The 24,808-nt window shown below is 45.3% G+C and overlaps 1 protein-coding gene across 1 annotated transcript in view; it reads right to left on the bottom strand.

The window, feature by feature from the left end:
- The window catches only part of axdnd1 (axonemal dynein light chain domain containing 1), a gene marked incomplete at its 5' end in the record, with an annotated part of 368,202 nt that overhangs the window by 224,255 nt on the left and 119,139 nt on the right, over positions 1-24,808 (bottom strand). Inside the window, 4 exons of the mRNA XM_070887184.1 lie at positions 13,441-13,516; positions 17,042-17,208; positions 23,490-23,591; positions 24,255-24,375. Of these exons, the coding sequence (XP_070743285.1) occupies positions 13,441-13,516; positions 17,042-17,208; positions 23,490-23,591; positions 24,255-24,375 (466 nt within the window). The remainder of the gene's footprint in view (positions 1-13,440; positions 13,517-17,041; positions 17,209-23,489; positions 23,592-24,254; positions 24,376-24,808) is intronic.

The raw sequence follows: 24,808 nt of genomic DNA, 5'->3' as shown, positions 1-24,808 counted from the left end.
AATCTGTCGGGTGGTAACAGGTGATTGCTCACTCTCGAATGCTTCCATTACCAAAACTAAATCTGCGGGCTGTGCCATCTCCACCCCTGTGGTGGGCAATGGCAGCCTATTGAGAGCATCAGCACAGTTTTCTGTGCCTTGCCTGTGGCGGATGGCATGGTTGTATGCGGACAACGTGAGCGCCCATCTCTGGATGTGGGCTGATACATTTGTATTTATCCCCTTACTTTCAGAAAAGAGGGATATGTGGCTTATTGTCGGTTTCCAATTCAAATTTGAGCCCAAACAGATATTGATGCATTTTCTTTACCCCATAAACACATGCCTACGCTTCTTTTTCGATCATGCTGTAGGCCCTCTCGGCCTTGGACAGACTTCTGGATGCATAAGCAACCGGTTGCAATTTCCCAGATTCATTAGCTTGTTGCAATACACACCCGATGCCATACGACGACTCATCACATGCTAGTACCAAATGCTTACATGAATCATACAACACAAGCAATTTGTTTGAGTATAACAGTTTTCTAGCTTTCTCAATGGCATTTTCCTGGCTTTTACCCCATACCCACTCATCTCCTTTACACAGTAAAGAGTGCAGTGGTTCTAACAGTGTGCTAAGACCTGGTAAGAAGTTACCAAAGTTGTTCAGGAGTCCTAGAAACGACCGCAGCTCCGTCACGTTCTGTGGTCTCGGTGCATTCTTAATTGTCTCCGTCTTCGAATCGGTGGGCCTGATGCTGTCCGCCGCAATTCTTCTCCCCAGAAACTCCACTTCAGGTGCCAGGAAAACGCACTTCGAGCGTTTTAATCTGAGCCCCACACGATTAAGCTGACTAAGAACCTCCTCCAGGTTCTGCAGGTGCCCGATGGTGTCCTGACCTGTAACCAAGATGTCATCCTGGAAGACCACAGTGCTTGGGACCGACTTCAGCAAGCTTTCCATGTTCCTCTGGAATATCGCGGCGGCTGATTGAATCCCAAATGGACATCTGTTGTAAATGAAGAGACCTTCATGCATGTTGATGCAGGTGAGGCCCTTCGATGATTCCTCCAGCCCCTGCGTCATATAGGCCGAGGTCAAGTCCAGCTTCACGAACGTTTTTCCTCCCGCCAGCATCGCAAATAGGTCATCTGCCTTTGGTAGCGGGTATTGGTCCTGCAGGGAGAAACAATTGATAGTCACTTTGTAATCACCACAGATTCTGACGGTGCTGTCTTCCTTGAGGACTGGAACAATCAGACTGGCCCACTCGTTGAATTCGATCGGCGAAATGATGCCCTCTCGTTGCAGCTGGTCCAGCTCGATCTCTGTCATGTATTCAACCAGCATTGTAACCCATGTATAATCTGACCTAAGTTGTACACTGTGAGAACAACGACCACTAGGTGGTGAACTTGTGGGAGACACTCCTAACCTGGACCTTTAGATATAAAGGAGGAAGCTCCACCCACTTCCATCACTTGAGTGCTATGGAATAAAGGATAGGTCACAGACTGACCTTCTCTCAAGCATGGGCCTCGTGTGCATTTATACTGTATAGTAAGGACATATCAATGGCGATGAGAAACTGGGATTTAAACCACGTGAGCATGGCCACGAGCAGAACAGACGAGAGGTACTGTGTTAAGGAATGGTTGGGACAGAGATTCAACATTGTTAAAGCAGCACACAGTTCTCCAGGCAGACATGGGCAGTCGGGCATGCCCCAACATGTAGTCGAACCCAGAGGGGGAGTTCGACAGAGACAATGGCAAGCTGAGCGGCGATTCACACCATTGCAAGAGACAATGCGGCCAGTAAAGGGGCCATCAACACCTGTTAATGGCGCACTCAAGGGCAATAACAGGGGCAGTCAGGGACGATCGACTGGCAAGGGACCTTTTGTTTCAAACAGCATCTCATGTTGGAGGCGTGGAGGCACACACTCAACCGGAGTTTGCAGAGATGAGCAAAATACCTGCAGAAATTGCAAAAATGAACGCTGGGGGAAATCGCTGGAAGCTGAAGTTCAGCGAGTTCATTTTTCAATCGCAGCCCTACCTGGTCCAGTCTGCGTAGCACCTCCTCCAGGTTGTGGAGGTGTTCTTCAGTATCGTAACCCGTGATGAGGATGTCGTCCTGAAAAACCACCGTCCCTGGAATCGACTTGAGGAGGCTTTCCATATTTCGTTGGAAGATCGCAGCGGCCGAGCGAATCCCAAACGGACATCTGTTGTACTCAAACAGCCCCTTGTGTGTCGTGATGGTGGTCAGCTTCTTCGATTCACTCGGCAGCTCCTGGGTCATGTAAGCTGAGGTCAGGTCCAAAATTATCGCCGATTGACGCACAGCTACGGACATACACAAAGCAGATCATTCCGGTGCTAGGCAACGCCATGGTAGTCGTGACCCACAAAGATTCGGAGAACAGGTTGCCACTCTGGGTTGTCCCGGGGGACGGTCCCGCACTACTGGGGAGGAGTTGGCTTGCTGTCATGAACTGGAAATGGGGTGATGTCAATGCAATTTCCTCTGTGGAGCGAGTATCATGCTCACAGATCCTGGACCAATTTGACTCATTATTTCAACCCGACATTGGCACTTTCATGGGGGCCAAGGTAATGAATCACATAAACCCGGACGCCAGGCCAGTACACCACAAGGCCAGAGCAGTGCCGTACGTGATGCGGGAAAAGACAGAAGGCGAATTGGACCGCCTGCTGAGGGAAGGCATCATCTCGCCAGTCGAATTCAGTGACTGGGCGAGCCCGATTGTGCCGGTGCTCAAGGCGGATGGGTCGGTCAGGATATGTGGCGATTACAAGGCCACCATCAATCGGGTATCACCCCAAGACCAGTACCTGCTACCGAGAGCGGAGGACCTCTTTGCGACGCTATCCGGTGGCAAACTTTTTTCAAAATTGGACCTGACCTCAGCTTACATGACCCAGGAGCTGGCGAGTGAGTCGAAGAAGCTGACTACCATCACGACACACAAGGGGTTGCTTGAGTACAACAGATGTCTGTTCGGGATTCGCTCGGCCGCCGCGATCTTCCAACAAAATATGGAAAGCCTCCTCAAGTCGATTCCAGGGACGGTGGTTTTTCAGGACGACATCCTCATCACGGGTTACGATACTGAAAAACACCTCCACAACCTGGGGGAGGTACTATGCAGACTGGACCAGGTAGGGCTGCGACTGAAAAAGGCAAAGTACATCTTCCTCGCTCCAGAGGTAGAATTCCTGGGTATGAGGGTAGCAGCAGACGGGATCAGCCCTACTGCGTCCAAGACGGAAGCGATCCAGAGATGACCCAGACTCCGTAACACGACGGAGCTGCGTTCATTCCTGGGGCTCCTGAACTATTTTGGTAATTTTCTTCCCAAATTGAGCATGCTGCTAGAGCCGCTACACATGCTCCTACGCAAAGGTCGCGAATGGGTCGGGGGGGACAGCCAGGAAAGGGCTTTTAATAGAGCATGCAATTTGTTATGTTCCAACAATCTGTTAACGCTATATGACCCATGTAAGAAACTTGTGTTAATGTGCGATGCGTCGTCCTATGGTGTCGGGTGTGTGTTGCAGCATGTCAATGCCAAGGGTCAGTTACAGCCGGTAGCTTATGCCTCCAGAAGTCTGTCCCAGGCAGAAAGGGGTTACGGGATGGTAGAAAAAGAGACGCTCGCATGTATATATGCGGTAAAGAAAATGCACCAGTACCTGTTTGGAGACAGATCACAAACCCCGAACGCCCCCTTTGGCCAACAACAAGGCCATAAATGCAAACGCATCGGCCCGCATACAGAGGTGGGCACTCACGTTAGCCGCCTATGACTACACTATTCGGCACAGACCGGGCACCGAAAACTGCGCCGATGCACTCAGCAGGCTGCCACTAGCCACCACTGAGGGGGCTACCGAGCATGCTGCTGAGATGGTCATGGCTGTTGAAGCTTTCGGAAGCGAAGGCTCACCCATGACAGCCCGTCAGATTAAAGTCTGGACAAATAGAGACCCACTATTGTCTCTAGTCAAGAAATGTGTCCTGAATGGGAACTAGGCAGCCACGTACAGGGCATGCCCTGAGGAATTTAAACCATTTCACAGGCGCAGGGATGAACTCTCGATTCAGGCCGATTGCCTACTGTGGGGAAACCGCGTAGTCATGCCCCAGATGGGCAGAGAGGTGTTCATCAGAGAACTCCACAAGGAGCACCCGGGCATTGTCAAGTTGAAGGCAATTGCCAGGTCACACGTTTGGTGGCCAGGGATAGACGCAGAACTTTGTGTTCGCAGGTGCAACACGTGTGCCCAGCTGGGCAATGCGCCCAGGGAAGCCCCCCTTAGCCCCTGGCCATGGCCCGCCAAGCCTTGGTCATGCATCCATGTGGACTACGCTGGTCCTTTCATGGGAAAAATGTTTTTGGTTGTAGTAGACGCCTACGCCAAATGGATCGAGTGTGACATTTTAAATTCAAGCTCATCCTCTGCCACGGTAGAAAGTCTACGGGCAATGTTCGCCGCCCACGGTCTACCGGACATCTTGGTCAGCAACAATGGCCCGTGCTTCACAAGCACTGAATTCCAGGACTTCATGGCAGGCAATGGAATTAACCATGTCAGAATGGCACCGTTCAAGCCGGCCTCAAACGGCCAGGCAGAACGAGCAGTGCAGATAATCAAACAGGGGATGCTCAGAATCCAAGGGGGTTCCCTACAATGCCGCTTATCACGCTTCCTGTTGGCCTACAGATCCCGACCACACTCGCTCACAGGGGTTCCACCCGCAGAGCTGCTAATGAAAAGGACGCTCAAAACCCGGTTATCCCTTATACACCCCACCATGAAAGAAATTGTCGAGAGCAGGCGCCAGTCACAATATCACTACCATGACAGGAATGCGAGGGCGCGATGTATTGATGTAAATGACCCTGTTTTTGTCCTCAACTACGCTGCAGGGCCCAAATGGCTCGCAGGCACTGTGGTTGCCAAAGAGGGAAATAGGATTCTGGTAGTTAAATTTACCAATGGACAAATCTGCCGCAAACATGTGGATCAAACAAAAAGGAGGTTCAGCAACCCCATAGGAGAAGCAGAGGAAGAACACGATATAGAGTTCACTCCTCCACAGGTAAACGAACACAGGAACCAAAGGGAGGAGAGCCCAGTCACTGTGGGCAGTCCGGACAGGCCTGAGGCACCGCAAACAGCAGACACTCAGGCCAGCGCCCAACAACCGGAGCCCCAACTCATGCGCTCTACAAGAGAGCGTAAACCACCAGAGAGACTCAACCTGTGATCCCAATAAGACTTTGGGGGGGGAGGCGATGTCATGTATTCAACCAGAATTGTAACCCATGCATAATCTGACCTAAGTTGTACACTGTGAGAACAATGACCACTCGGTGGTGAACTTGTGGGAGACACTCCTAACCTGGATCTTCAGATATAAAAGGGGAAGCTCCATCCACTTCCATCACTTAAGTGCTGTGGAATAAAGGACAGGTCACAGACTGACCTTCTCTCAAGCATGGGCCTCGTGTGCATTTATACTGTATAGTAAGGACGTATCAATCTCCACCCTCTCTCTCATCATGTACGGTACCGCTCTCGCCTTGTGATGGATGGGTCGCATCCAGGAATCAAATGGATCTGCACGTTTGCTCCTTGCAGCTTCCCGATGCCCAGTTCGAACAGCGAGGGGAACTTGTTTAAGACCTGGGCACATGAAGTGTCGTCAGCGGACGAGAGCGCTCGGACGTCGTCCCAGTTCCAGCGTATCTTTCCCAGCCAGCTCCTGCCGAACAGCGTGGGGCCATCGCCCGGTATCACCCAGAGTGGTAATTTGTGCACCACTCCATCGTAGGAGACCTTTACGGTAGCACTGCCAATTACAGTAATCAGTTCCTTTGTGTACTTTCTCAGTTTAGTATGAATGGGAGTTAGGACTGGACTTGAGGCCTTGCTGCACCACAATTTATCAAAAGTCTTTTTGCTCATTATGGACTGGCTCCAGCTCCATTGACACCGGGAGTCCATTTAATTCAACCTTCAGCAGTAGCGGGGCACACTTTGTGGTAAATGTGTGCACCCCAGATACCTCTGCCTCCTCAGTCTGAGACTCTGGTTCGTCATGATTCACCATGGATCTGTCCTCCTCTGCAACATGTGGTCTACAGGATTAGCAGGATTTGCAACTCGCCTGCACATACATTGGAGGTGTCCCATTGTTCCACAGCCCTTGCAAACGCATCCTTTGAAGTGGCATGAATGGAAGCGATGATCACCTCCACAGCACCAACAAGGTGCTAATGGCCTAGCATTCACCACCCTTGATGATGGACTCAGACATCTGCGGACGTGCAGCTGCAGGCATGTGAGTCCTGCCCTGTATGTTACGATTCGAAAACAACATTACTTTGTTCACACTACTAGCTGTGGCACTCGTGTGCTGAGAGATTTGTTTGGTATTGGCACTGGTGGTGCTGAACGCCTGGGCTATCGCTATAGCTTTACTCAAGGTTGGTGACTCTGCAGTCAAAAGTTTGCAAAGTATTACTTCATGGCCAATGCCCAGTACAAAGAAGTCCCTGAGCATGTGCTCCAAGTGTCCTTTAAATTCGCAATGTCCTTCAAGGCGCCTTAGCTCGGCGACGTAACTCGCCACTTCCTAGCCTTCAGACCTCTTGTACGTGTAGAACCGGTACCTCGCCATCAGGACACTTTCTTTCGAGTTTAGATGCTCCTGGACCAGTGTCCACAAATCATTGTACGACTTCTCTGTGGGTTTCGTTGGAGCAAGCAGATTTTTCATGAGGCCATATGTTGATGCCCCGCAAACGGTGAGGAGGATCGGCCTTAGTTGGGCAGCGTTCGCTTCTCCTTCCAGCTTGTTGGCCACGAAGTATTGGTCGAGTCGCTCCATGAAGGTTTCCTAATCATCTCCCTCCGAAAGTTTCTCCAGGATGCCCACGGTTCGCTGCATTGTTGCGGTGGGGTTCATTATCTGTATCTCATTGCCAGTTGTTATATCTTGCGTAAAGAATCTGACCAGATACTGTAAGCTCAAAGTAACATGTGACTGTAGTCCTTTATTACAGGTCTCCAGAGTGCCTTTCCAGCCTGTGAGGCCTCCTTATGTACATGTGCTCGCAAGGGATTGTGGGATCTTTTGGGACTCCAGGGGATGAGCCCTCTGGTGGTTAAACATAGTATTTACAGGTTTCCATATATAACAGCTTTGAAAGTAGATAAGTCCCCAGGCCCAGATGAAATGCATCCCAGGCTGTTGAGCGACGTAAAAGAGGAAATAGCAGAGGCCTTGACCATCAGTTTCCAGTCCTCTTTGGATCTGGGCATGGTGCCGGAGGATTGGAGGACTGCTAATGTAGTATCCTTGTTTAAGAAAGGAGAAAGGGACAGGCCGAGTAATTACAGGCCTGTCAGCCTAACCTCGGTGGTGGGAAAATTATTGGAAAAAATCCTGAAAGACAGGATAAATCTGCATTTGGAAAGGCAAGGATTAATTAGGGACAGTCAGCACAGATTTGTTAAGGGAAGATCATGTCTGACTAACCTGATTAAATTTTTTGAGGAGGTAACCAAGAGGGTCGATGAGGGTAGTGCGTACGATGTAGTATATATGGACTTTAGCAAAGCTTTTGATAAGGTCCCACATGGTAGACTGGTCATGAAGGTTAAAGCCCATGGGATCCAGGGCAGAGTGTCAAGTTGGATCCAAAATTGGTTTGGAGGAAGGAAGCAAAGGGTAATGATTGATGCATGCTTTTGTGACTGGAAGGATGTTTCCAGTAGGGTTCCGCAGGGCTCAGTACTGGGACCCTTGCTTTTTGTGGTATATATCAACAATTTAGATTGGAATATAGGGAGTTTGATTAAGAAGTTTGCAGACGACACTAAAATTGGCTGTGTGGCTGATAATGAAGAGGATAGTCATGGACTGCAGGAGGATATCAGTCCACTGGTCAGGTGGGCCGAGCTGTGGCAAATGGAATTTAATTCAGAGAAGTGTGAGGTCATGCACTTTGGAAGGGCTAATAAGGAAAGGGTATACACATTAAGCAGTAGGCCACTTAATAGTGTAGATGAACAAAGGGACCTTGGAGTGCTTGTCCACAGAACTCTTTTGGGAGGAAACTGAAACATTAATCCTTAAATCGTGTCCCCCCGTTCTGGGGGGGGGGGGGGCACACCAAACATTTACAAGGCCCTTTTTTTGTGTTTTTTTTGTGTTTTATTTTGTGTTTTTGTTTTTTTTTAAAGTTTTTTTGGGCACTAAATCCATTTTTTTTTTTTTCCTCCAAGTGCCCCCTATAAAAGGGGAGGGGGACACTAAAAAACACCGGCAATTAAAACAAATTAAACTTTAAAACATAAAATCAAATTAAAATTTGGTTGCCGGGCGTGATGATGCACTCCAGTCCCTCCGGTGCCCACCTCTCACGGAAGGCCGCTTGTCCACAGATCCCTGAAAGTAGCAGGCCAGGTGGATAAGGTGGTTAAGAAGGCATACAGAATGCTTGCCTTTATTGGCCGAGGCATAGAATATAAGAGTAGGGAGGTTATGCTTCAATTGTATAATACTTTGGTTAGGCCACAGCTGGATTATTGCGTGCAGTTCTGGTCACCGTATTATAGGAAGTTCATGATTGCACTAGAGAGAGTGCAGAGGAGATTTACTAGGATGCTGCCTGGAATGGAGAATCTTAGTTGGATAGGCTGGGTTTGTTCTCATTGGAACAGAGGAGGTTGAGAGGAGATCTCATTGAGGGCCTGGATATAGTGGATAGTAAGGGTCTATTTCCATTGATGGAGGGGTCTACAATGAGGGGGAATAGTTTTAAGGTGGTTGGTGGAAGGTTTAGAGGGGATTTGAGGGGGCTTCTTTACGCAGAGGGTTGTGGGGATCTGGAACTCGTTGCCTGGAAGAGTGGTGGATGCAGAAACCCTCACCACTTTTAAGAGATGGTTGGATGGACACTTGAAGTGCAGTAACCTGCAGGGTTACGGACCTAGAGCTGGTAATTGGGATTGGACTGGATGATCTTTTGTTGGATGGAGCAGATATAATGGAAAGTACTGCAGGGAATAGAATACGGCCAGGGTGATCTCCTGAACTAGTTTTGATTGTCTCGATGGGTCGGAGAGGAATTTTCCCAGATATTTTTTCTCCCTAAATTGGCCTGGATTTTTATCTGGTTTTTGCCTTTCCCAGGATGTTTCTATTACACTCAGTCCCTTCATCCAAGTCATTAATATAGATTGTAAATAGTTGAGGAGCCAGCACCGATCCCTGCGGCACCCTACTAGTTATTGTTTGCCAACCGGAAAATGATCCATTTATCCCAACTCTGTTTTCTGTTAGTTAGCCAATCCTCTATCTATGCTAATATATTACCCCCAACCCTATGAACTTTTATCTTGTGCGGTAACCTTTTATGTGGCACCTTATCGAATGCCTTCTGGAAATGCAAATACACCACATCCACTTATCCACCCTGCTCATTATATCCTCAAACACTGCTAGGTCAGGGCTGGGAACTCAACATCCAGGGGTATTCAACATTCAGGAAGGATAGAATAAAAGGAAAAGGAGGTGGGGTAGCATTGCTGGTTAAAGAGGAGATTAATGCAATAGTTAGGAAAGACATTAGCTTGGATGATGTGGAATCTATATGGCTAGAGCTGCAGAACACTAAAGGGCAAAAATCGTTAGTGGGAGTTGTGTACAGACCTCCAAACAGTAGTAGTGATGTTGGGGAGGGCATCAAACAGGAAATTAGGAGTGCATGCAATAAAGGTGCAGCAGTTATAATGGGTGACTTTAATATGCACATAGATTGGGCTAGCCAAACTGGAAGCAATACGGTGGAGGAGGATTTCCTGGAATGCATAAGGGATGGTTTTCTAGACCAATATGTCGAGGAACCAACTAGGGGGGAGGCCATCTTAGACTGGGTGTTGTGTAATGAGAGAGGATTAATTAGCAATCTCATTGTGCGAGGCCCCTTGGGGAAGAGTGACCATAATATGGTGGAATTCTGCATTAGGATGGAGAATGAAACAGTTAATTCAGAGACCATGGTCCAGAACTTAAAGAAGGGTAACTTTGAAGGTATGAGGCATGAATTGGCTAAGATAGATTGGCGAATGATACTTAAGGGGTTGACTGTGGATGGGCAATGGCAGACATTTAGAGACCGCATGGATGAATTACAACAATTGTACATTCCTGTCTGGCGTAAAAATAAAAAAGGGAAGGTGGCTCAACCGTGGCTATCTAGGGAAATCAGGGATAGTATTAAAGCCAAGGAAATGGCATACAAATTGGCCAGAAATAGCAGCGAACCTGGGGACTGGGAGAAATTTAGAACTCAGCAGAGGAGGACAAAGGGTTTGATTAGGGCAGGGAAAATGGAGTACGAGAAGAAGCTTGCAGGGAACATTAAGGCGGATTGCAAAAGTTTCGATAGGTATGTAAAGAGAAAAAGGTTAGTAAAGACAAACGTAGGTCCCCTGCAGTCAGAATCAGGGGAAGTCATAACGGGGAACAAAGAAATGGCAGACCAATTGAACAAGTACTTTGGTTCAGTATTCACTAAGGAGGACACAAACAACCTTCCGGATATAAAAGTGGTCAGAGGGTCTATTAAGGAGGAGGAACTGAGGGAAATCTTTATTAGTCGGGAAATTGTGTTGGGGAAATTGATGGGATTGAAGGCCGATAAATCCCCAGGGCCTGATGGACTGCATCCCAGAGTACTTAAGGAGGTGGCCTTGGAAATAGCGGATGCATTGACAGTCATTTTCCAACATTCCATTGACTCTGGATCAGTTCCTATCGAGTGGAGGGTAGCCAATGTAACCCCACTTTTTAAAAAAGGAGGGAGAGAGAAAACAGGGAATTATAGACCGGTCAGCCTGACCTCAGTAGTGGGTAAAATGATGGAATCAATTATTAAGGATGTCATAGCAGCGCATTTGGAAAATGGTGACATGATAGGTCCAAGTCAGCATGGATTTGTGAAAGGGAAATCATGCTTGACATATCTTCTGGAATTTTTTGAGGATGTTTCCAATAAAGTGGACAAAGGAGTACCAGTTGATGTGGTATATTTGGACTTTCAGAAGGCTTTCGACAAGGTCCCACACAGGAGATTAATGTGCAAAGTTAAAGCACATGGGATTGGGGGTAGTGTGCTGACGTGGACTGAGAACTGGTTGTCAGACAGGAAGCAAAGAGTAGGAGTAAATGGGTACTTTTCGGAATGGCAGGCAGTGACTAGTGGGGTACCGCAGGGTTCTGTGCTGGGGCCCCAGCTGTTTACATTGTACATTAATGATTTAGACGAGGGGATTAAATGTAGTATCTCCAAATTTGCGGATGACACTAAGTTGGGTGGCAGTGTGAGCTGCGAGGAGGATGCTATGAGGCTACAGAGTGACTTGGATAGGTTAGGTGAGTGGGCAAATGCGTGGCAGATGAAGTATAATGTGGATAAATGTGAGGTTATCCACTTTGGTGGTAAAAACAGAGAGACAGACTATTATCTGAATGGTGACAGATTAGGAAAAGGGAAGGTGCAACGAGACCTGGGTGTCATGGTACATCAGTCATTGAAGGTTGGCATGCAGGTACAGCAGGCGGTTAAGAAAGCAAATGGCATGTTGGCCTTCATAGCGAGGGGATTTGCGTACAGGGGCAGGGAGGTGTTGCTACAGTTGTACAGGGCCTTGGTGAGGCCACACCTGGAGTATTGTGTACAGTTTTGGTCTCCTAACTTGAGGAAGGACATTCTTGCTATTGAGGGAGTGCAGCGAAGATTCACCAGACTGATTCCCGGGATGGTGGGACTGACCTATCAAGAAAGACTGGATCAACTGGGCTTGTATTCACTGGAGTTCAGAAGAGTGAGAGGGGACCTCATAGAAACGTTTAAAATTCTGACGGGTTTGGACAGGTTGGATGCAGGAAGAATGTTCCCAATGTTGGGGAAGTCCAGAACCAGGGGTCACAGTCTAAGGATAAGGGGTAAGCCATTTAGGACCGAGATAAGGAGAAACTTCTTCACCCAGAGAGTGGTGAACCTGTGGAATTCTCTACCACAGGAAGTAGTTGAGGCCAATTCACTAAATATATTCAAAAGGGAGTTAGATGAAGTCCTTACTACTCGGGGGATCAAGGGGTATGGCGTGAAAGCAGGAAGTGGGTACTGAAGTTTCATGTTCAGCCATGAACTCATTGAATGGCGGTGCAGGCTAGAAGGGCTGAATGGCCTGCTCCTGCACCTATTTTCTATGTTTCTATGTCAGATACAGACTGAACCTCCTTTCACTCTTTATCGACCATGCTCATTAATTTAAATCTCAGAACAGCATGCTTTGCAACAGAGGTTTCCAAACTGTTGTCTTTGTGGACTGTGTAGGTTGCTCAGTGGCCACATATAAAGTTTAAATCTGTGTTTCCATTAATTTGCATATGTTTTAAGCTGAGAAGACTAACAAATCGAGATGTTATACTTTACATTTTAACCAACATGGCTACACCACTTTACAAATCACCTGAACCACAATATTCAAACAGGACAAACCAGCAAATGAGAAAAATAAATGTAAATAGAACCAAGTTACCTGAGCTTTAAGAGCCAGATTGCTAGCAAAGTGAGGAGACATTCATCCCATCAGTTTAGACCAGATTTCAGTGATGAAAAGAGGTACCACAGTCCCCTCATTTCCAAGGCTTTGACCAACAGTTTCCAGACACCCCTGTTCTCCAACATTTGTGTGGCATTTTCCACATCCCACTTTAGCCATTTTTGTGGTCTCACTGACAGTATAATGTGCCCTAAACTAAGGGCAGATTTGTGCTGTGTAGCTTTGCCCACTAACAGCTGGGTTGAGACTATTCAAACTCATTTTACAAAGGATCCTTATAGCCATCAAGGAGAGGAAACATTAATTCCATCAGTTCAGGCCAAATTTGGCTCCAGTGCTGAAAGGGTAGTCGCGCCACCACCACCGCCCCACCCCCCCTGCCCACACCCACCGCCCCCCTGCCCACACCCCACCTTTTCTCGGGTTCTGGTCAACTGTTTTCGGACCTTTTTTGTCTTCTAATAGATAGTGATAGACAATCAATGACGGAGACACACAATCAGAAAAGATAATCTGTGAAAAAGAAAGCTTACGACAAATACTGAGAGGGAAATATAACCAGAATGATAAAATTAGATATGCACATGAAGATATTTTGAAAAGTTAATAATCTGGCTATCTTATTGATTAGCTTGACAAAACGTATTATAAACATGGCTATTGCCTGAATTCATTCAATGGATCATGATTTTATGAAACTGTCATCTTATCGACTGGGTCGGACTGCACCTTAGTGAAAAAACCTTTGTGAAAACTAAATTATTCAAATGTACCACTCACCTCATGCCAGTCTTTTAGATCATTTTTCAGCATATACAACATATCTTTAGGAACAGCCTTTATTCCTTGAGGAGTCCTAAAAGAATATAAAATGTCAGAAATATCTTGGCATATTTCAAAATAATTTATAGGTCGTCTTTACACAAGCAACAATAACTGAATTAAATATATCATTAAGGGTTTCACCATAGTATGTTCATCGTGTTATAGAGCAAATCAATACTGAAACCAATTATGATGTAATAGAATATAAATTAAACACATCCTACAATCATGTTAAAACATATATTTTTATGATTAGTATGCTCACTAAATTATGGATTTTTCATTGCAGTGTCTGATACAGATGTTCCAGTTATTAAATTCACATACCTTGGAGAGTATGTATCATGAAAATATGCCAGTGTTGCACTTTTCACGTTACTTATTCTTTTTTACACTTGTAAGTGAGCCCGAGCTCCCCATGTCCCAGAGAGTGTTTGTCCTTGCCCAGATATGAAAGTAATTTCATAGTGTGCCCAGGGATCAAACAGAGAACTCAATTTAGTTTATTTCAACTATTGGTTTTATCACATGCTGTCATGGGTTCTTCCTTGTTTTCAAAAGGAGGCAGAATAGGACTATACTAGACTTTGACTTGGGCTGTAATGGCCAAGCAACAAGAAAAGCACAAGCAAATAGTAGCAGTGACACAACATATATTTTTATAGTACAGTAGTTATTAAGCTTTGGAAGCATCTCAAATAATGCACATGCGGTGCTAAACTGCAAAATAACATTGTAAGATTGTGGTTCCTTTTTCTCACTGTCCATGGAAGCTACTTGATTTATCTTTGTTTGAACATTTCAGGCAGATTCTCTGATTTGAAAAAAGCCAGGCTTAAAAAAGCCTTCTTGACCAGGACAAGTAACTTTAAATATCTGTCACATTCAGAAAAACTGCCAAGCAAATATTTGAACAGACTAAAGGCTGGGGTCTTCTCTGTCTCGAAAAACTGACTAATTATTTTAACAATTCTGTTTAGCTGGAATATGATTTCTGTGAATGAAGCTGGTTTATAACAGAAAACAGAGAGTCGGGATAAATGGCTAATTTTCCAGTTGGTAAACGGTAACGAGTGGGGTGCCACAGGGATCGGTGCTGGGGCCTCAACTATTTACAATCTATATTAATGATTTGGATGAAGGGACTAAGTGTAATGTACCAAGTTTGCTGATGATACAAAGATGGGTGGGAAAGCAAATTGTGAGGAGGACACAAAAAATCTGTAAAGGGATATAGACAGGCTAAGTGAGTGGGCAAAAATTTGACAAATGGAGTATAAAGTGGGAAAGTGTGAGGTTATCCACTTTGGCAGGAAAAATAAAAAAGCAAATTATTATTTAAATGGAGAGAGATTACAAAATGCTGCAGTACAGAGGGACCTGGGGGTCCTGTGCATGAAACACAAAACGTTGTCATGCAGGTATAGCAAGTAATCAGGAAGGCAAATGGAATGTTGGCCTTTATTGCAAGGGGGCATGGAAGCCCTGCTACAACTGTACAGGGTATTGGTGAGGCCACACCTAGAGTACTGCATACAATTTTGGTCTCCTTATTTAAGGAGGGATATACTTGCATTGGAGGCAGTTCAAAGAAGGTTCACTAGGTTGATTCCTGAGATGAAGAGGTTGACTTATGAAGAAAGGTTGAGCCTATACTCATTGGAGTTTAGAAGAATGAGGGGTGATTTTATTGAAATATATAAGATACTGAGGGGGCTCGACAGGGTAGATGCAAAGAAGATGTTTCCACTTGTGGAGGAATCTAGAACTAGGTGGCATAATTTAATAAAAAGTGATCGTCCATTTAGTACTGAGATGAGGAGGAATTTCACCTCTGAGGGTCGTAAATCTGTGGAATTCTCTGCCCCAGAGAGCTATGGAGGCTGGGTCAGTGAATATACTTAAGGTGGAGAGAGACCGATTTTTGAACAATAAGGGAGCAAAGGTTATGGGGAGCGGGCAGGGAAGTGGAGCTGAGCCCAAGATCAGATCAGCCATGATCTTATTAAATGGTGAAGCAGGCTCGAGGGGCCGAATGGCCTACTCCTGCTCCTATTTCTTATGTTCTTAACCCGCTTATGTATAGTGACAGAATTAAAGAAGCCAATAGCCTGCTAAACTTTAAACAAAAATGTCACATCCTACAGTTCCTCCAATTGCTCAATGAGTACATGCACTATATAATAAAGGTATTGCACAGACTAGGAAGATTCCAGGTTTAATCACTGTTCAGATAATATATTTCACCCCGGATGGCAGTAAAGTTGATTTGTTTTGCCAGAGCATTTCAAGGGAACGAGGGTGGGAAAAAAAAATCAGCCTATCTTTGTAGTCCTGATCGCTACCCACCTGACTCCTGCCGAAAAGTACAGATGTGCAGACATCATGTGAGGGGTGGGGCTGCTGTGATGCAACCAAAGTTAAATAATAACATGAGAAATAGGAACAGGAGTAGGCCATATGGCCCCTCAAGCCTGCTCCACCATTCAATAAGATCATGGCTGATCTGATCATGGACTCAGCTCCACTTGCCCGCCCACTCCTCATAATCTCTTATCCCCTTATCGTTTAAGAAACTCTCTATTTCTGTCTTAAATTTATTCAATGTCCCAGCTTCCACAGCTCTCTGAGGCAGCGAATTCCACAGATTTACAACCTTCTGAGAGAAGAAATTTCTCCTCACCTCGGTTTTAAATGGGCGGCCCCTTATTCTAAGATCACGCCCTCTAGTTCTAGTCTCCCCCATCAGTGGAAACATCCTCTCTGCATCCACCTTGTCAAGCCCCCTCATAATCTTATATGTTTTGATAAGATCACCTCTCATTCTTCTGAATTCCAATGAGTAGAGGCCCAACCTACTCAACCTTTCCTCATAAGTCAACCCCCCCTCATCCCCGGAATCAGCCTCGTGAACCTTCTCCGAACTGCCTCCAAAGCAAGTATATCCTTTCGTAAATATGGAAACCAAAACTGCACACAGTATTCCAGGTGTGGCCTCACCTTATATAGCAAGACTTCGCTGCTTTTATACTCCATCCCCTTTGCAATAAAGGCCAAGATACCATTGGCCTTCCTGATCACTTGCTGTACCTGTATACTATCCTTTTGTGTTTCATGCACAAGTACCCCCAGGTCCCGCTGTACTGCGGCACTTTACAATCTTTCTCCATTTAAATAATAACTTGCTCTTTGATTTTTTTCTGCCAAAATGCATGACCTCACACTTTCAAACATTATACTCCATCTGCCAAATAAGCTACTAAACTGATTTCAAGGCTTACTTATGAAGAATGGCCACTTGAATAGGATATTTTAGGGCTGTCAACACCTAAAGCCGTGCCTCAGCTTGCGACAGTGCCTCAAGAGAGGGAATAAATTTGGCAGAAAATGGTACAAGGATGCAAAACATAGGGGTACTGACTGCAAAATAGCAATTTTAACCAGATAGGTAAGGCTGGGGTGGGAAGAAATAGTTGAAGAGTGAAAGTACTTTTTGTCCTTCCGAACTCATTACCAACATCATATCCAATACATTCCACTGGTTGATAATACATACACAATAATTTCAGAAAAATATTTGTGCCATTTCTTGAAGCCAGATAGAATCGGTTTTCGTTTTTCCAAACTTGAATTCTCTGCATCCTCCAGATTTTTAGAAAACTTTGTCATCAGCTTTCTCCAGTCCATGGTGATTTGCTGTAGTTTAGTCTGGTCTTCTGCATCCTAACAATATGGATATAAAACAGCAAATAAGATGAAGATATTTCTAAACAGTATCAGACATTGGTAGACTACTAAAAGAGGTGCAACCCTGCAAAAACAACTCATTCACCATACAACTACAAACCACCCAATACAAAAGCAAAATACTGCGGATACTGGAAATCTTAAACAAAAGCCACTCAAATTGTGTTGCTGAGCAAGCTAATTGTTCATTGGGGACAATGGAACTGAAAAACCCCATCTGAAATTTGTCCGTGGTCTTTGGAAACCAATTGACCATTTCCATGGTAACTGCTGCTCATTAGTCCCTGATTATTCAGCACATTAACTACCTCTTCACATTTTCTTCTATTTTGGGCAAGGATGCTCGTGAGATGACATAACAATCTGCTCATTCACTGTTTCAAGTTCTTATATCCCTGGTCAAGTAACCATATCCTTAGATCATGTGGAACTATTTCCAGAAAGCAATCAATTAAAATTAGTTGATAAAGGGTATTATAATCTGTTTACATTTTCACTTTCTATTCAAGATTTTCAAATATTTTCTAATTAAATTACCAATTCTCCTTATAAAAGCGAAATACTGCAGATGCTGGAAATCTGAAATAAAATCAGAAAATGCTGTAAAATCTCAGAAGGTCAGGCAGCAGCTGTGGAGAGAGAAACAGTTAAAGTTTCAAGTCAGTGGAAAAGGTTAAAGATTAACAGTTTTTAAGCAAGTAAAGAGGCAGGGAAAAGGGGGAAGGGAGGAAAGAACAAAAAGGAAGATCCGTGATATAGTTGGAGGCAGGAGTGATTAAATGACAAAAGGGATGATGGTGCAAGGCAAAAGAGATGGCAAAGGGACAAGTAAAGAAATAAGAGATGGGCTTAAAATTCAATTGCGTAGCAATTCAATTGTTTGGGCGCAATGGGTATCATTTTGGGTTGAAAATGGCATCCGAGCCGTGCATGCACAATTCTGGTGCAGGCTACGCTGGACACCATCTTGGTGAGGACGTTAGCGTCAGTGCTGGGTGTGTACAGCATAAGTATGTAGAGTAGCAGAGTGTGACATCAATCAGTGCACACCACTGATTTGATGCCAGCGCTACTATTTTTGAGCTCAACACTGGAAGTAACACCCTGTGTTAACCTTGCTCAGCAGATCATGTGTTCAGTAGCTGCAAGGATCCACTACCAGCGATATTTAAAGGGATCATCAACCACTTTCAAGTCAGTTGCCGATTAATTTCTACTGGCTCTTGTAAATTTGTGGAAGTGTTTGCAGCTTTCTAGATTTGGTCAGATGACAAGGAGTGGTGCTGCAAGTGGAGAATGCCTTGGTTCTGACTTCAAGGGTTCTGGTCAGACCACTTGCTCTCAGTCATGGATGCTCCAGTTGTCATCCCCCTTGGGCTGCAGCATGACAGTGAGATGGATCAGAGGCAGCATAGAAAGGGGCAAGCTGTTCGCAGAGGCAAGAGGAGAAGGGGGTAGAAGGACTCTCAACAGGAGGCCTTACCCACCCAGGGTCTTCGAGACAATTCGCTTACCTCAACCTGAGCCAGGAGCAGGGTGTGAGGCATCTGTGCTTTACGAGGGAGGTGCTCACAGAACTCTGCCACCTCTTGCAACCAGACCTGCAGCATTACGCCAGGGCAAGGACAACACTGCCAATGGCTGTGAAGGTGACCATGGCCCTGAATTTCTTCACGTAGGGATCATAGAAACATAGAAACATAGAAAATAGGTGCAGGAGTAGGCCATTCGGCCCTTCTAGCCTGCACCGCCATTCAATGAGTTCATGGCTGAACATGAAACTTCAGTACACCATTCCTGCTTTCTCACCATACCCCTTGATTCCCCTAGTAGTAAGAACTTCATCTAACTCCTTTTTGAATATATTTAGTGAATTGGCCTCAACAACTTTCTGTGGTAGAGAATTCCACAGGTTCACCACTCTCTGGGTGAAGAAATTCCTCCTCATCTCGGTCCTAAATGGCTTCCCCCTTATCCTTAGACTGTGTCCCCTGGTTCTGGACTTCCCCAACATTGGGAACATTCTTCCTGCATCTAACCTGTCTAACCCCGTCAGAATTTTAAACGTTTCTATGAGGTCCCCTCTCATTCTTCTGAACTCCAGTGAATACAAGCCCAGTTGATCCAGTCTTTCTTGATAGGTCAGTCCCGCCATCCCGGGAATCAGTCTGGTGAACCTTCGCTGCACTCCCTCAATAGCAAGAATGTCCTTCCTCAGGTTAGGAGACCAAAACTGTACACAATACTCCAGGTGTGGCCTCACCAAGGCCCTGTACAATTGTAGCAACACCTCCCTGCCCTTGTACTCAAATCCCCTCGCTATGAAGGCCAACATGCCATTTGCTTTCTTAACCGCCTGCTGTACCTGCATGCCAACCTTCAATGACTGATGTACCATGACACCCAGGTCTCTTTGCACCTGCCCTTTTCCTAATCTGTCACCATTCAGATAATAGTCTGTCTCTCTGTTTTTACCACCAAAGTGGATAACCTCACATTTATCCACATTATACTTCATCTGCCATGCATTTGCCCACTCACCTAACCTATCCAAGTCGCTCTGCAGCCTCATAGAATCCTCCTTGCAGCTCACACTGCCACCCAACTTAGTGTCATCCGCAAATTTGGAGATACTACATTTAATCCCCTCGTCTAAATCATTAATGTACAGTGTAAACAGCTGGGGCCCCAGCACAGAACCTTGCGGTACCCTACTAGTCACTGCCTGCCATTCTGAAAAGTCCCCATTTACTCCTACTCTTTGCTTCCTGTCTGACAACCAGTTCTCAATCCATGTCAGCACACTACCCCCAATCCCATGTGCTTTAACTTTGCACATTAATCTCTTATATGGGACCTTGTCGAAAGCCTTCTGAAAGTCCAAATATACCACATCAACTGGTTCTCCCTTGTCCACTCTACTGGAAACATCCTCAAAAAATTCCAGAAGATTTGTCAAGCATGATTTCCCTTTCACAAATCCATGCTGACTTGGACCTATCATATTACCTCTTTCCAAATGCACTGCGATGACATCCTTAATAATTGATTCCATCATTTTACCCACTACCGATGTCAGGCTGACCGGTCTGTAATTCCCTGTTTTCTCTCTCCCTCCTTTTTTAAAAAGTGGGGTTACATTGGCTACCCTCCACTCCATAGGAACTGATCCAGAGTCAATGGAATGTTGGAAAATGACTGTCAATGCATCCACTATTTCCAAGGCCACCTCCTTAAGTACTCTGGGATGCAGTCCATCAGGCCCTGGGGATTTATCGGCCTTCAATCCCATCAATTTCCCCAACACAATTTCCCGACTAATAAGGATTTCCCTCAGTTCCTCCTCCTTACTAGACCCTCCGACCCCTTTTATATCCGGAAGGTTGTTTGTGTCCTCCTCAGTGAATACCGAACCAAAGTACTTGTTCAATTGGTCCGCCATTTCTTTGTACCCCGTTATGACTTCCCCTGATTCTGACTGCAGGGGACCTACGTTTGTCTTTACTAACCTTTTTCTCTTTACATATCTATAGAAACTTTTGCAATCCGTCTTAATGTTCCCTGCAAGCTTCTTCTCGTACTCCATTTTCCCTGCCCTAATCAAACCCTTTGTCCTCCTCTGCCAAGTTCTAAATTTCTCCCAGTCCCCGGGTTCTCTGCTATTTCTGGCCAATTTGTATGCCACTTCCTTGGCTTTAATGCTATCCCTGATTTCCCTTGATAGCCACGGTTGAGCCACCTTCCCTTTTTTATTTTTACGCCAGACAGGAATGTACAATTGTTGTAATTCATCCATGCGGTCTCTAAATGTCTGCCATTGCCCATCCACAGTCAACCCCTTCAGTATCATTCGCCAATCTATCCTAGCCAATTCACGCCTCATACCTTCAAAGTTACCCTTCTTTAAGTTCTGGACCATGGTCTCTGAATTAACTGTTTCATTCTCCATCCTAATGCAGAATTCCACCATATTATGGTCACTCTTCCCCAAGGGGCCTCGCACAACGAGATTGCTAATTAATCCTCTCTCATTACACAACACCCAGTCTAAGATGGCCTCCCCCCTAGTTGGTTCCTCGACATATTGGTCTAAAAAACCATCCCTTATGCACTCCAGGAAATCCTCCTCTACCGTATTGCTTCCAGTTTGGTTAACCCAATCTATGTGCATATTAAAGTCACCCATTATAACTGCTGCACCTTTATTGCATGCACTCCTAATTTCATGTTTGATGCCCTCCCCAACATCACTACTACTGTTTGGAGGTCTGTACACAACTCCCACTAACGTTTTTTGTCCTTTGGTATTCTGCAGCTCTACCCATATAGATTCCACATCATCCAAGCTAATGTCCTTCCGAACTATTGCCTTAATCTCCTCCTTAACCAGCAATGCTACTCCACCTCCTTTTGCTTTTATTCTATCTTTCCTGAATGTTGAATACCCCTGGATGTTGAGTTCCCAGCCCTGATCATCCTGGAGCCACGTCTCCGTAATCCCAATCACATCATATTTGTTAACATCTATTTGCACAGTTAATTCATCCACTTTATTGCGGATACTCCTTGCATTAAGACACAAAGCCTTCAGGCTTGTTCTTTTAACACCCTTTGTCCTTTTAGAATTTTGCTGTACAGTGGCCCTTTTTGTTCTTTGCCTTGGGTTTCTCTGCCCTCCACTTTTCCTCATCTCCTTTCTGTCTTTTGCTTTTGCCTCCTTTTTGTTTCCCTCTGTCTCCCTGCATTGGTTCCCATCCCCCTGCCATATCAGTTTAAATCCTCCCCAACAGCACTAGCAAACACTCCCCCTAGGACATTGGTTCCAGTCCTGCCCAGGTGCAGACCGTCCGGTTTGTACTGGTCCCACCTCCCCCAGAACCGGTTCCAATGCCCCAGGAATTTGAATCCCTCCCTGTTGCACCACTGCTCAAGCCACGTATTCATCTGCGCTATCCTGCGATTCCTACTCTGACTATCACGTGGCACTGGTAGCAATCCCGAGATTACTACTTTTGAGGTCCTACTTTTTAATTTAGCTCCTAGCTCCTTAAATTCGTTTCGTAGGACCTCATCCCTTTTTTTACCTATGTCGTTGGTACCAATGTGCACCACGACAACTGGCTGTTCTCCCTCCCTTTTTAGAATGTCCTGCACCCGCTCCGAGACATCCTTCACCCTTGCACCAGGGAGGCAACATACCATCCTGGAGTCTCGGTTGCGGCCGCAGAAACGCCTATCTATTCCCCTCACCATTGAATCCCCAATCACTATTGCTCTCCCACTCTTTTTCCTGCCCTCCTGTGCAGCAGAGCCAGCCACGGTGCCATGAACTTGGCTGCTGCTGCCCTCCCCTGATGAGTCATCCCCCTCAACAGTACCCAAAGCAGTGTATCTGTTTTGCAGGGGGATGACCACAGGGGACTCCTGCACTACCTTCCTTGCACTGCTCTTCCTGTTGGTCTTCCATTTCCTATCTGGCTGTGGACCCTTTGCCTGCGGTACGACCAACTCGCTACACGTGATACTCACGTCATTCTCAGCATCGTGGATGCTCCAGAGTGAATCCACCCTCAGCTCCAACTCCGCAACGCGGTCTGTCAGGAGCTGGAGGCGGATACACTTCCCGCACACGTAATCGTCAGGGACACCGGAAGTGTCCCTGAGTTCCCACATGGTACAGGAGGAGCATAACACCCGACCGAGCTCTCCTGCCATGACTTAACCCTTATATACACTTAAATTGGCAACAATGTTAAAAGTTACTCACTGATGTTCTCCCTAATTTTGGGGGGTGCGTGGTCCCTTTAACAGACTGCATAACCCATTCAAAATTTCACGTATGTGCTAAATGTCCCTTTGAAATGCCGGTGATCGGCCTGCACTGGACCTCCAGATGGGGCCATTGGTTAGGATCCTTCGAGGCCGGAGCATGCAACATCTGTAACATCTCACAGTTCGCCATTCAGTGCTCCATCAGAGAGGTAACAAATGCTCTTTATGCCAGGAGAGGGGACTTCATTGCCTTCTCTCTGATCAGAGCTCTAAAAAAAAATCTGCACCATTTTTACTTCTACCCTCAAAAGTGATCATGATAATCATAGAAAATTCCAGCTCACTATTTGTGAATTTCAGTACAAAGCTTCTCCAGGCATCAAAACTGAATTTGAATGCAATTTCTAAATAACTTTTTACAGTTAAGTGCAGGTGAAGAATCAACTGGCTGAGATACAAGTTACTTCATTAAATCAAAGAATTACCTTCGTGCCGAGCACTACAACAAAATGTTGTGCAACTTTACTCCAGAGTTTTTCACTGACTTCGAGATCGCGAACCAGTTTGAGGCCATTCTCCTCAATCACCTGCAAAGAGAACAATGGGTAAGGATTTCTTAAAAAAGAGTTGGGATTTCACCAAGATGTAATATTCCAACTACAAAGCTGATAAATGCCCAGTTATCTAAAATGGAGAAGTTTGTTTTGCACATCAGCAGTTAAGAGCTTAAAGACATTTCTACATTCTGATTCGGTTCAGGGAGGACCTTCACCTGTTATACCTTATTTGGTCCCACGACAAATTCCCCAATTTTTCCAGGTTCCTCTCTGTGCACTGTTCATCCATTTAAAGCAGGCACTTCTCGGATTCCATACTGCTCAGTGACAAACTTCTATGTTTAAAACTGAGACAGACGGGTATTTGAAAGTTGGATTTTGCTGTACTGTTTTAATTCTCATATTTGTTACATACAGCACAATAAAATAGCTCAATAAAATTAAAATGTATTCAGGAACTCGTTTTAACCATTTTGTTCTGTTTTACTGAATTTACATATATTTAAAAATGTCTCTAGTAGCAGAATAGGGGTCCAAGCCCACATGGTTTATGCAGCACAAGCTTTGAATGAGATCAAGCCATTGCTAGAGGTTATTTAGATACAGCCAAGAAAGGTGACACAAAGGTGACGACGAAAGCAATTCAACTATCTCAAAGTATAATGTGCAAATGTGCAGTGTGTGATGAATTACCTTCAACGCAAGGCTATAGGCTGCTCCACTCCACCAGTCCTTCTCCTGGATTAAAGTACCTACTTGGGCAATCAATCTTTTTCTCTGCAATTCGTACAACTGGTGATATTCGACCAGCATACTACGGATATAAAAACAGTCAAAATAATGTATTTATTTTTCTCACCCATAATTATACAAGCCTTTAGTTGAGAGTTATTCTAACGGATCAGTTGCATGTGTGATGAATTTTGTGGTTCTTGGCCAAGTAAGAATGTTTTCCTCAGGGAAGGGCAAACTGTAGAACATAGCAGATTCACTTGGACATTACTCAAAATGCTTTGGTTTGCTTATGAGCTCCATTGTCTAGAGCTGCAGGATTTGGAGAAAGGGGAAGTATGAACAAGGAATCAGAAAAAAATGTGTGTCTGCTCCACCAGACAATCACAATGTCTACAGAGGCTATTATAACTAGCAAAGTCATAGCTATTCACAATGCATCATTAAATTTAATTAACTAACCTACATTCACCCTCAATATGCCTCAGTATCGTTCGGAAGACATTACTGGAAAC

This window comes from Pristiophorus japonicus, chromosome 8 (assembly GCF_044704955.1).
Source record: "Pristiophorus japonicus isolate sPriJap1 chromosome 8, sPriJap1.hap1, whole genome shotgun sequence".
NCBI classification, from domain to species: Eukaryota; Metazoa; Chordata; class Chondrichthyes; family Pristiophoridae; genus Pristiophorus; species Pristiophorus japonicus.
The sequence above is the reverse complement of the archived record's forward strand: the minus strand, read 5'-3'. Positions and strand labels throughout refer to the sequence as shown.